The sequence below is a fragment of the Strix uralensis genome, chromosome 17 (genome assembly GCF_047716275.1).
Source record: "Strix uralensis isolate ZFMK-TIS-50842 chromosome 17, bStrUra1, whole genome shotgun sequence".
Lineage (NCBI taxonomy): Eukaryota > Metazoa > Chordata > Aves > Strigiformes > Strigidae > Strix > Strix uralensis.
Window position 1 is genome coordinate 16,696,019 of NC_133988.1, and position 12,180 is coordinate 16,708,198.

The 12,180-nt window shown below is 60.1% G+C and overlaps 1 protein-coding gene and 1 long non-coding RNA gene across 2 annotated transcripts; one reads left to right on the forward strand and one right to left on the reverse strand.

The window, feature by feature from the left end:
• Nucleotides 1–254: 254 nt before the first annotated feature.
• LOC141951123 (sodium-dependent serotonin transporter-like) lies at nucleotides 255–8,938 on the reverse strand. Its single transcript, XM_074886956.1, has 13 exons — nucleotides 8,719–8,938; nucleotides 6,978–7,112; nucleotides 6,666–6,885; nucleotides 6,304–6,442; nucleotides 5,912–6,046; nucleotides 5,176–5,279; nucleotides 4,511–4,638; nucleotides 4,110–4,222; nucleotides 2,969–3,100; nucleotides 2,729–2,828; nucleotides 2,426–2,526; nucleotides 1,260–1,427; nucleotides 255–830 (listed from the first exon to the last, which is right to left on the reverse strand). Exons 1-13 carry the CDS (start codon nucleotides 8,936–8,938, stop codon nucleotides 750–752), a joined length of 1,776 nt encoding a protein of 591 aa, XP_074743057.1. The 3' UTR covers nucleotides 255–749.
• Nucleotides 8,939–8,991: 53 nt separating this feature from the next.
• Nucleotides 8,992–9,720, forward strand: LOC141951290 (uncharacterized). Its single transcript, XR_012631313.1, has 2 exons — nucleotides 8,992–9,210; nucleotides 9,311–9,720. It is a non-coding gene; the product is annotated as an uncharacterized LOC141951290 (long non-coding RNA).
• The last annotated feature ends 2,460 nt before the right edge of the window (nucleotides 9,721–12,180 follow it).

Below are 12,180 nucleotides of genomic sequence, written 5' to 3' on the forward strand. Positions count from 1 at the left end.
ATTAAGGCATTTTCTTCTTCAAATGCCGCAGGCCACCTCATCTCCCGCAGCCGATCCTCCTGCCTCAGCAGAGCTGCTGCGTCGGGGCGGCAGGAGGGACCGACCTGCCCTGCTGCGGCTGCCTGCTCCTGGGGGGGCCACGCAATTTATTTACCAGACTTTTGCTTTTTGCAACAGAGAGAAGTGTTTGCGTGTCAGGGCAGCGGCCTCCCCCCAGCCCGGCCCTGTGCTCTCAGCTGCACCGCGGCGCTTCGGCGAGCTCCGGCTCCTCTCTGGTCTGATCTCCTAACGAGTGATATCAGCTTTATTTTCCACGTCACTCACGGCTAAAGGCATGCACTGCTCGCGCCGGGCAAGGTCGCGAGCGTCTCTAAGCGAGGCGTGTCGAGGGCTTGCGCCGTTGGATGGCGATCCTCCGCGGCGGCACTCGCCGCTGCGCCTCCGTCTTCGCTGGGAGCTGGGGTTCACCTCCAAAACTTCGCTCCCAGCCCACAGGACTCAGCGGCGGGTCCCTGCCGTGGATTGGAGGTTTTCCAGCCCGTGCTGGCCGTGCTGCTTCCGCCGAGATACTTGTCAGACACGGTGAGAGCCGGCGGCCGGGGAGCTGCCACCAGCACGTGCAGGCGCCGGGGGAGACGCGAGGGGTGGTTTGCTGTGAGGAAGGTGACAGCAGCTTCTCTTCTGCCTGTCCCACTGCTCTGGTGGGGCAGGAGCGGGAAGCGTCCCCCGGGGGATGTGCCGCCGCCGGGCTACGGGGCAGGTGACATGCACACCGCCTCGGCTTGGGGGTCTCGTGTTGTTTTCTCTGGCCGAATGCAGACGGCGAGGCGCTGGAGGGTGTAAGCAGGCAAAGAAGAAAGGTGGCAATGGGTTTCCCTCCTGCACCGAGGTCTGGGGCTGCCTGCGCTGCCCTGCCACACCAGAGCCGTCCCTGCCAGGATCTTGCTCGCTGCGGCAGTGGGCAGGAGATGTCCCAAAACTGGGCTGAGAGCAGGGGTGACAGTAGCCCTGCTGCCTCCCGGCCCAGCCAAAATCACAGCTTCAGAAATAAGATGTAAAATTATCAGGCCATTGAGCCACGCTCCTCTGAGCCCTTTTCCAAGCAGCAATCCAGGCACGATTGAATCGCCACGTGTACAAAGTTGCTGAGAAGGCGTCAACCGTCTGCCCAGCTCCCCAGGCTTCGGCTGACCCGAGTGGGGGTCTCTGCCCACCCCCAGCCTGCACAGGGGCTGCTGGTCGCCCACCCCTCTCCTCACCTGCTTGAGGGACCCCGGCGTCCAGACGAGCTTGTACACCATGTAGAAGGGGATGCAGATGAAGGACGAGGCTCCAATGAGGTACCCCACTGAGATGCTCCACTCAGGGTACTGGTAGTCGAAGAGCATCAGAGGCGGCTGGTCCAGGAGGGAGCTGATAACAATGAACTGTAATGAACGAAGTGGAGGTCGTTAGGGGAGAATGCTCATGGGGCCAGACCACGGCAGGATGTGCCCCACTGCCTGTCACAAGCAGCACAGGGCTGTAGCAGGGCTGTACAGCAGCAACCCCCCCCCCCCAACAGAATGTGGGTGGCCAGAAAAGCTCTTCTGGGCCAGGCAGGCATCCCCATCTCCCCAGACGGGCTGTGGCATGGCCCCAGCCCCGGCCTGACGTGGCTCATCCCGTCAGTTAACACCATTCACGTCCCGCTGCCGCCGCTGCTTCCCTCCCTGCGGAAGGCCAGCATGGACGCTGCGGTGACATTTCCCAGGCTGTCACCCCTCGCTAGGTGTGGGCTGGGAGGTCTTCGCCTAACAAACCCCACCAAGATGGTGTCCTGTGAAGGCTGCACGTCCCCGCGCTGAACTGAAATCATTTGCTGCTGCTTTGATTATAATACTTCTCTCTTAATAACCTGGGCAAAGCGCTTAGAGCCGTAATTAATCCTCACAAGGCCTCTTCTCCTGCAGATCTGGAGAGATTAGACCCCTCTGCCTCTCACAGGCAGCAGCCTTTGAAGTACTGGGGGAGCTGGCGTTTCAAAGGGGACGGATCCGGCCCGGCGCACAGCACCGGCCGTGCCAGCGCAGGAAGCCACGGCCCAGGAGAATGAAATGAGGCTGCACTTGTGCCCGTGTGAGCACCCAGCTGCCGGCTCCAAGCTTTGCCCTGGAGCTGCAGAAGAGGCTGGAAAATGTACTTCCAGCTGCCTTTCTTGGTGCAGGGGCTGCGGGCAGCTTGTTGTGGCCTATGGCTGGAGCAGCAGCATGGGGAGCTGGCAGGGAGGGCTGGCACGAGGCCCTACAGCCCCGACCAGGACCCTGCTCCACCTTGTTCACCCTGCGCCCTGGGGAGCTGCGCAGCAGCAGCAGCCGGGGAGGGCAGAGCAGCATTCAGAGGGGGGTTACCAAGCCGGTCTCTAATTCAGGCCGTAGATACTCACCGCTAACAACGCAGGGCTGACGGCGACCCAGCACACCTTCCAGAAGAGCCCCGGGGTGAAGCCCAGCATGGCTTTCACATCGTGGGAGAACCTCTGTATCCCTGCCAGAGGAGAGAGCTGTCACAGCCCCGGAGACCCGCCGAGGACATGGGTACAGGGACACGGACACGACGCCTTCCATGCCCCATCCCAGTCCCACACGTGCTTCTTCCCCCAAACCCCAGCATTTACACACGTGCGCAAGGTTAAACACCTGTGTAGGTGCCTGCAGGATGTTTTTTCATATCAGAGGCTGTTTCTTACCGTAAAACCAGGAGACAGCTATTGTTTCCAGTAGTACCACTGCCAGGATTGAGCAGCCAGCACCAAACTCCTCCAGCAGCTTCACCACGTAGGCTCCCCCCTGGAAGAGCACAAGGGAGGGGATGGCGGCTGCAGACCCCAAGGGGAAGCTCGTTGGCAAAGCCCCGCGCCAGGGGTTGTTGGAGGAACGAGTGGGTGAGTGGTGGGGATGAGAGCAGAGCAGTGCCTGGTGGTACTTACGTAGGTGAGGGTGCTCAGGGAGCCCAGGAAACAGACTGTGATGAGGCCGAGGACAAAGACCTCCCGCCGCCCAGCCAGGACCTGGGGGTACTCATCCACCACGGCCGTGATCACGGCCTCCAAGCCCCCAAACTGCAAAGGAAACGAGGCAGAGAAATGAATCGTGGGGCCAGTCCCGTTCTTGGAGAAAACCTTGGAGAGGGACCTGAGGGTGTTTGTCCACAGCTGGCTGAACAGGAGCCAGCAGTGTGCCCAGGTGGCCAAGAGGGCCAGTGGTATCCTGGCTTGTATCAGCAATAGCGTGGCCAGCAGGGACAGGGAAGGGATCTTACCCCTGGACTTGGCACTGGTGAGGCCACACCTTAATTACTGTGTTCAGTTTTGGGCCCCTCACTCCAAAAAGGCCATTGAATGTCTCGAGCGTGTCCAGAGAAGGGCAACAGAGCTGGTGCAGGGTCTGGAGCACAGGTCTGATGGGGAGCGGCTGAGGGAACTGGGGGGGTTTAGTGTGGAGAAGAGGAGGCTGAGGGGAGACCTCATGGCCCTCTCCAACTCCCTGAAAGGAGGGTGCAGAGAGGGGGGATGAGTCTCCTGACCCAAGGAACCAGCACCAGGACAAGAGGGAATGGCCTCAAGCTGCGCCAGGGCAGGGTCAGACTGGCTCTTAGGAAGGATTTCTTTGCAGAAGGGGTTGTTGGGCGTTGGAATGGGCTGCCCAGGGCAGGGGGGGAGTCCCCATCCCTGGAGGGGTTGAAGAGTCGGGTTGACCCAGCGCTGAGGGATCTGGTGGAGTTGGGAACGGTCAGTGTGAGGTTCATGGTTGGACTGGAGGAGCTTCAAGGGCTTTTCCAACCGAGATGATTCTGTGATTCTGCTCCCCACAAGCCCCTTCTGCCCAGCAGCAGAGTGGGGACATCCCATCCTGTCCCCTCCCTCCAGGGTCACCGTCCCCTCCCACAGGCTTTGGGTGGTGCCAGCTCAGGCCCACTGGGGACAGTGGCATGCTGCTCCCTCCATCCCCACGCTGGGAGGGCTCGGGCTGGCAGCCCTCCTTCCCGAGGCCATAGGTCCCCTTGTCACCCCGCTGTTCCCTGTGGGACACAGCCATTCCCCGTCTGTTGTGCTCGTTGGAGTTCCCTACCGTGCTGTCCAGCCCCAGCGTTATCATCATCAGGAAGAATATGATGGCAAAGAAGGTGGATCCCACCATGTTGGCGATTGCTTCAGGGTAGGTGATAAAAAGGAGGCTTGGCCCTAGGAGGGGACACTGGGCTGGTTTGCCATTCCCCAGCTGGTCCAGAGGTGGTGGGAACGCGTGTGGGGATGATGCCCCAAAGCCAGAGTGGCCGTGCCCAGCCCTGGCTGAGATACAGGGGCTGAACACCCGCTGCCCTGTGCTCCCAGGCACAAGCCCCCGCACCCCAGCAGGCCCCAGCACCATCCATCCCCCTGGCCCCCATCAGCCGCAACAGTGCACGGATCCCCAGGGCAGCTGGGCACAGTGGGGCTGGGATGGGGCAGCCGCGCTGCGGGGGGGCGAACCTTTATCTCTCGCGACATCCTCCACCTCCACGTCCCTCATCTCGGCCATGTAGCCCAGCACGGTGAAGATGACGAAGCCCGAGAGGAAGCTGGTGAGGCAGTTCACCACGCTGGTGACCAGCGCATCCCTGGAAGGCAGAAAGCGAGAATCACAGAATCATCTGGGTTGGAAAAGCCCTTGAAGCTCCTCCAGCCCAACCATGAACCTCACCCTGACCGTTCTCAACTCCACCAGATCCCTCAGCGCTGGGTCAACGCGACTCTTCAACCCCTCCAGGGATGGGGACTCCCCCCCTGCCCTGGGCAGCCCATTCCAACGCCCAACAACCCGTTCTGCAAAGAAATCCTTCCTAAGAGCCAGTCTGACCCTGCCCTGGCGCAGCTTGAGGCCATTCCCTCTTGTTCTATTGCTTGTTAAGGCCAAGAAGACGTGTCCTGCAGCAGAAACCCCCCTCCAGTTCAGCTCTCACCCTGGCTTGGCTGCCCTGGTCGCCTGTACTCCCACCAGTTCCCTCCCCTGGCTCCCCACACCAAACCCCTCAGTAAAACGGGGAAGGGTGCTCAGCCTGCGGCTGCAGGGTGCAGGAGCCGTCAGGATGCGCCTCTGCAGCAGGAGCCCGGCGCAGCCCCTGTGCCCGCAGGAACCCACGGCTGTGGGAGCTCACCGGTAGCAGTTGTTGTGAAAATGGTTGTAACTGGCCAGAGCGAGGAGGACACCAAATCCAGGGCCCAAGGAGAAGAAAATCTGCGCAGCAGCATCCACCCAAACCTGGCAGGAGAAGCAACAGGCAGGCTGGGGAACGGGCAGGGGGTCCCCGGGGCTGGGAGGTGCTCCTTGGCGTGTGCCCACCCCATGGCACAGGAATGGGGTCTGTGCTGGCACATGCTGCCAAACCTCCTCTTTCGCCTGCCCCGACCCTGTCCCGGAGCTGCCATGGGATGGAGGGAGCTCGTTTCCACCCCGGGGTCCCACAGCAGCAGAATTAAGCAACACCATCTGTGTTTCCCCGTGCCTGGAGTGGGGACAAAGTCAAGGGGAGCCCCGAGACCCCCATGCCCCCTCCTACCTGGGCAGGTTCATCACCGGCAGTGCAGCCCTGATTCCCTTTAATGAGAATTCTCAAGTGCTGCCTGGTAATTACCCACAGGAAGGCTATTGTCAGGCCAGGGCGAGAACACGGCGCAAACAAAACCCAGCGGCAATGAGATGGGTGATTCAATTATAGATTTACATTTCCAAGAGCCTGTCCAGGGCGTCTTGTTTCTGTAGGAACAAGGGCCCCATCGCCCTGGGGTGCCGCAGCGGGGCCAGAGGGGTGGGTGTGTGTCCCGGGGAGGGGGTCTGGGTGCTGCCATCCCCAGCGTGGGGGGGGCAGCCGGGGCGTCCTGCCGCACACTCACCGCGGTGCTCAGGAGTTTGCCCCAGTCTGGGCGCAGGTAGAAGACGACCCCCCTCCAGGCGCCGGGCAGGGTGGCCCCTCGGATCAGCAGGATGAGGAGGACGAAGTAGGGCAGCGTGGCCGTCACCCACACCACCTGGAGAGAGGCGGCCCTCAGACCCCCACAGCTGCTCCACCCAGCACCCAAACTGCCCACGTCAGGCCTGGCCTGGTGTTGGGGTGCGGGGAGGAGGCAACACCCCATGTTTAAGCAGCCTCACCAGGGCTTGGGCCCTCCTGCCTGGCCCTGGCCACGGAGGGGACGCTGCGTGCCCGGCTGCAAGCCCCCATGTGCCCAGGGCTCCGGCATGGCCGTGCCCAGGTAGGGCTGGTGCTGGAGCCCCTCTTTCTTACCTTCCCAGAGGTTTTCACTCCTTTCCACAGGCTGAAGTAGACGATGGTGAAGATGAGGAAGAGGCAGAGGAGCAGTTGCCAGTGGATCCCCCCTGTATCGTACAGACCCCTGGATTTCTGGATCTCCAGGACCTTCCTCCTGCAGGCAGGGATCCCCACGGCCAGGGAGGGTGTCTCAGCTCTGCCCTGGCAGGCTCAGCCCTGGGCAGGCAGTGCCCCAACACACCGAGAACGGGGACCATGAGCTACCCAAGAGCATCCCCACGTGACAGCCTGCTTCCCGGCCCTGCTCCCCCCGCAGCAGACCCCCTGGGGATGTGCCCCGGCTTAAACACATCATCCATCCACAGATGTGCACTTACGTATAAAACTCCTCAGCGGGGGACCTGGAGAAGTTGGTCCAGGTCACGTTGCTCCTCCCGAAGTAGTTGGTGCAGTCAGGCGTGTTCCAGGGGTTGTCGCAGCTCGCCCAGGGCAGGGTGCCCGAGAAGGACGAGTAGAAGTAATAGAGAGCCCAGGCGATGATGGTGTTGTAGTAGAAGGAGACGTAGAGGCCGATGATGCAAATGGCAAAGCCGATGCCTGGGGAAAGAGGGGGGCAAACTCAGCAGCCCCCGCTGGTCCAGCCCAGGCCCCGCATGTGCGGTGGTGGCCTGGGGCTGGGGGTCTCTTACCTTTAAAGATGGGGCAGATGCGCTTCCAGATGGGGATGGCGCCCGTCCTGTGGAACTGCCCCAGGGCCAGCTCCATGTAGAAGAGGGGCACCCCTCCGAAAACAGCCATCAGCGTGTACGGGATGAGGAAGGCTCCTGCGGGGCGAGGAGCAGAGTGGTGCTGACCACCGAGCCCAGGCAGGCTGCGGGCGGGCGGGGGGGGGGGGCTGCCACCGCTGTCCCTCCCCACGCTGCCGGGAGGTGTCCCGGAGCAGCTTTGGATGCGTGTTTGTAAAGATGTTTTGCAAATGATCTGCTGCGAGCGGGTCCTGGATGTGAGGACCCCGCTTGGTGCCCCAGGTTCCCGGGCTCCCTTTGCCAGGGAGGGATCGTGTAGCCAGGATGGTACAAAGAGCGACAGAAACCATCGGGGCGCAGGGGATGGGGCACCAACGCCTCCCAGGTCTAGAAGAGTTTTGGAGAAAATCCCACTGAATGTGCACGGTCACCCCAAGACACGAATAATTAACGCTGTAATCTGCATTATTCATAACGATGTCATCTTTAGCAGGGCTACGCTGGTACCCCATGGAGGTTTTGGAACCGGCGCTCTCAGAATCACTCTGCTGGGATCAGTTAATTCAACCCCCATGGCTGCTCTCTCTGAGAGCCCTCCAAGTGCTGGGGGAGGTGGGTGGTGCAGCACCCCCAGCACCCTCCCGCACCCCCCCGATTGCCTGGCAGGGCTGCTGGCCCAGAGGGGCCGTGTTCCTGCCAACAGCCCTCCAGGGTTTCTTTTCTAGGGACGTCTCCAGCTGATGGGGAGCCCAGCACGGCCTGGCCCAGCGCTCCTGCTCTGCGGGGACCGTGCCTGACCCTTCCTAGAGCTGCTGGTTGAACCCCTCACCCTCCTGGGCGTGTGGCGGGGTGAGGAAAGCATCTGCCTGAACCACATCAATGAAGAGTGGCTAAAGTTTGTCCCGAGTCCCGCAGGAGTAAATCACAAATAGCTGTGCTTCAGTGTGGGCACCTGGGATCCACATTTTAGCCTTGAGTATGGTACTAATTACCTCCTTCTAATTTTCCAAAGCAGTAGAGGACGTTACCCAAATGCCGACTTCAGCAATTAAATCCACTGTGCTTTTGCAAACAGCACAAAATTTTCATTCCTCATTTTTAATTTCCATGCAAGGGGTTTTTTCTACTCCGCTCTATTTAAAGCAATTTATTTAGTTGTCACTTACTCAAGGTTTTTTTCCTTCATGGAGCTTTTGTATCTTAACTTTCTGTTGATAATCGCAGGATTGAACACCCTGAGCCCTGTGCGGCGGCTGGGATGCTTGCGAGGGTTGTATGAAAACACGAGCCATCAGAAAAGGCTGCTTCCCCAAAGTCACAAGATCATAAAGGGTATGAACCTCCCACCCCAAATTTGCAGATTCTTAACCCTTTTATGTGGTTTGGACCACGCTAGTTTTCTCTTTGTGATCCTAGAGCTGCTAAGGCACCTCTAACCGTGCTGGGGAAGGAGTGAATGACACCGGGGAAGGAGCGAATGGGGGATTTTGAATGAAGAAAGACACAAAACAGAAAGGAGACAGATGTCAGGAGAAGTCGGTTGGTCTCTAAACTGCCCTGTCCAGAGAGGAGAAGCTAGAGACAAAGAAAGAAAAGAAACAGCGAGTTTCTCAGCATTGGAAAGATGAAAAACAGATTTGTTTCCTCCAAAAGAAGACTTAAATAACCCCAGCAGTGTCCTTACCCCCTCCGTTTTGGTAGCAGATGTAAGGGAACCGCCAGACGTTGCCCAGATCGACGGCGAATCCGATGACCGAGAGGAGAAAATCCATTTTTTTGCTCCACTTGTCCCTGGGGTGGGTTTGTGGCCCTGGGGGTGTGGGGCCAGTCGGGGGACCCGGGTGGGGAGCTGTGCCCTGCCAGGGTGGGCTGGTGGCGGGCGCCGGGCAGGGCTGCTCTGCCATCCTGCCACCCCGGCAAATCCTGCAGGATTCAGGCTGAGTAACTTGGGGACGGGTAGGATTTTTCTTTGCTGATGACAGATCCGAGGAGGGGAGGGTCAGGCTGACTGCGCTTCCCCACCTCCCGCTGGAAACCCACAGCACGGAGAGCGGCGGCAGAGAAACCCATCCTCTGATCAAAGGCAGGAGGAGGGAGAGCAGTTTTCCGAGCAGAGGGCTGGGGCGCGGCGACCAGCCTCACCGCACGCGGCTCTGCCCCCACTGCCCCCGGGTGGGTGCGTTTTGGGGTTGGGGTGGTGAATGTGTTTGCGCCCAGAGGTGGTGTTCCTTCCCCCTGACAAATAGTCATTTCTTTCTCCTTGGTGTATTTTGCAGTTCTACTCTGTGAATGATGACAGCAGACCCACCAAAGGCAGGTGACCCCTCGTTCTTGCGGGGGAAGGTCCTTGTGGAGTGTGCAGGGCCTGGAAATGGCCCCCGGCCATGAGGCAAGCGCAGGGCACGAACTGGGCCAGCGCTCGCCGTGAGCCCACCGGCCCCTCGTGGGCTGGGAGCTTCTCCGCGTGCTGCTGAGCTGCCCAGAGCTGCCGGGTCTGAGCCGTCCTGCATCTCCCTGTCTGTCCTCATGGACTTGCTGTAGCACGGCGGGGCGAGTTGTTGCAAATAAGCCACTCGGAAGTGAAATAACTTTTACAGCTCAGATGCCACCAGGGAGGGGACGGCAGCGTACCAAAAGCCATCGCTCTCTTGTTTGACAGTTTAACATTAAATTTTGTTGCAAATGAAATGTGCTGGTGCAGGCTGACAGCCCGGGCAGGTCCCTGTGTCTTGTCCCCGGCCGTGACACGGGGGGGCCGGTGCTGAGCGAGCCCTTGCCCGGGGCCATCGGCTGCTCTCAGGGCTCCAGGGTGCTCCAGCACCAGCTTTTGCAGGCACCCTCATCTGTAATTAAAAGAAACCACAGAAGGGATCAAACCGGGAACTGTGGTTCTTCGGGCCACGGCTGGCAGGTTGCTGTGACGACGTGACGCAGCTGCCCGGTGCCTGCCCAGCACGGGAAACCTCTGGACACTGTTAATCCTTCAGGCACACACACGGAGACCCGTTAGAAACATCCAGTTAAAAACACTTTTTTTTTTTTTTGGTGTTTCTGGCCCTGGCTGCTGGGGCTGTCAGACCGCAGCAGCTCGGCGGGGCTGGTGCTGGACCCGGTGCTCGGGGTGGCTGCGGCGAGTCAGGCAGGACAGGCTGTGCCTTGGTGGCACCCCGGGACAGGGACATGGCTCTGCTGGGGGACATCACCCCGCCGGCTCCTCACCTGCACCGTGTGAGCTCGAGAGCCCTGGGAATGGCATTTTTTTTGTCTTAACCAGCTACCCCTCCTGCGTTTGGCCGCCCCCCCACCTCACCGTGTACCCCGAGGCGTTCCCTGAGCCAGAGCGGGGACCCCAGCAGTGGCTGGTCTAACTTGGGGTGCCCAGTCCCGAGCTGCCACCTCTCAGTGACATTGGTCCCCGCGCAGGGGGGACTGTGCTCAGCACAGCTTCTCCCTCTGCTTACAGAACATGAAATTCTTGTTCTTTTAACACCTCTCATTTGCAAACACGATTTTCTGCTCGTGGGTTTACGAGGAGTGACTGGTAACAGCTCTCTGCACGTGAAGGGGTTTAGTTGGAGGGTGTCGGGGTGATCCCACACGCTTAGTGGGGAGCGAGCGGAGGTTGGGGGGTCCTGTCGTGGCCAGACAGAGCCCCCCTCCATGGCTCCACCAGGTTTGCCAGTGCGGCTCTCCCCCAAGCCGAGGTCTGGCACGAAGGTGAGGGACAATTAATCTCCTGTGGGTTTATACAGGATTTGTGTCACTCTCGGGGCCTCGCAAAGCCGTGAATTTCAGTTGCAGCCCTTGTAATATGGGTGTGGGCGCAGCCGTCGGAAATTAAAGGCGAGGGCTGCGGGGGCTGTCGAGGGGCTGCGGTTGTCCCTCGCTTAGGGATGAAGGTGAGAAATCCCCTTTGCCAGCATGAGCTGTCTGAGGAGCGTGCTGGGGGGAGCAAGGTTTAATCCCCCCCGACCAAGAACCATTTTAAGGGCATAAATGACAGAACAGAGACAGCTGGTGCCATAGCAACTGTAAAAAAACAATAGCTCTTTCTCTGTGGCTGACCCTTCTTTTCTCCGGGTAGTTTACAGGCAATGGCTCCGTGTGCTGAGCGGGGAGACCCTCCTGCACCCTGGTCCTGCTCCCTGTGGGGGAAGCCACAACAGACGGGCTCAGGGTCACTCTCAGCCCTGACGGGAGGAGCTGGCAGGGGGTGGGAGAGGTGGTCTGGGGGGAGCAGGTGCCCCCCAGCATCCCCTGGGGTGGGGTGCCAGGCTGCGGCCACTTCCCATCCGTTCAAACACTGGCATGTTTTGAGAACTAAGCTACTTGCTCTCCTGAAGAGCCTCTTGTTTTCTCCACAGTCATCTTTTAAATGATACGTGACGAGAGGGCCAAGGTGGGCTTCGTACTCACACCCCGGGCAGAGCCAGGCCTGCAGGAACGAGCCAGCCAGGCACAGCTTGAACGATTCCCACAACAGCTCCAAGCCAGAGCCACACGCTGTTTTGCAATGCAGGGACGTGCAGCCTGCCCGCTGCTGTCGAAAATCTCCCCGCGTCGAAGCACCAACCAGCATCAGTTTCCCAGCACGCCAGTGCTGCTCCGCTCCAGCTGTGCAGGTGGTTCCAGCAGCCCCATCCCCGACAGATCCCCCCCAGTGCTCCCATCCTGCCCCCCCAGCTCCCACCTTCTCCCTGGGTGCCCGATCACCCACCCATGGCGCTGCCCACTGCCTCCCCGCTCTGACCTGCTCACGTGCCTGTCTCTCCTCCGGCATCGGGTCAAGGCTGCCGCTGTCAAATCAATGAGGAGAGAGCTTTGAAATCACTATTTATTTATTTTTTTTTAGAAGCTGCAAGCTGGAAAAACCACTGCAGGTTCCCAGGGCTGCTGGAGACAGGAGGAGGGCAGAGGGAGAGGTGTCTTGGGGAGATGGTTTTCATTGTGAGGAGTTGTGCTCCCCAGGCTCAGCCCCGGTGTTCTGGGGCCTTGCGAGCACCGAGCTCCCAGCAGGATCCCGGCTCTGCGACCCACCGGAGAGATGAGTCTTCCCCTGAGTTTTGTTTATTCTGGTCACAGTTTTCCAGCCCTGGTGTAAGGGGCTGTTGCGTGTTGCTCCAGCCTGGCCGCATGTGGGGCTCTG

Excerpts from the sequence above, each read along its gene's own strand:
- LOC141951123 (XM_074886956.1), bottom strand. The coding sequence starts at position 8,938 with ATGGCAGAGCAGCCCTGCCCGGCGCCCGCCACCAGCCCACCCTGGCAG. Across the intron at positions 3,101-4,109 it reads CGCTGGGGCTGGACAGCACG|TTTGGGGGCTTGGAGGCCGT; the intron begins GTAGGGAACTCC and ends TTTCCTTTGCAG. Across the intron at positions 831-1,259 it reads CGCCGGGGTCCCTCAAGCAG|CGCCTCGCCGTCTGCATTCG; the intron begins GTGAGGAGAGGG and ends TACACCCTCCAG.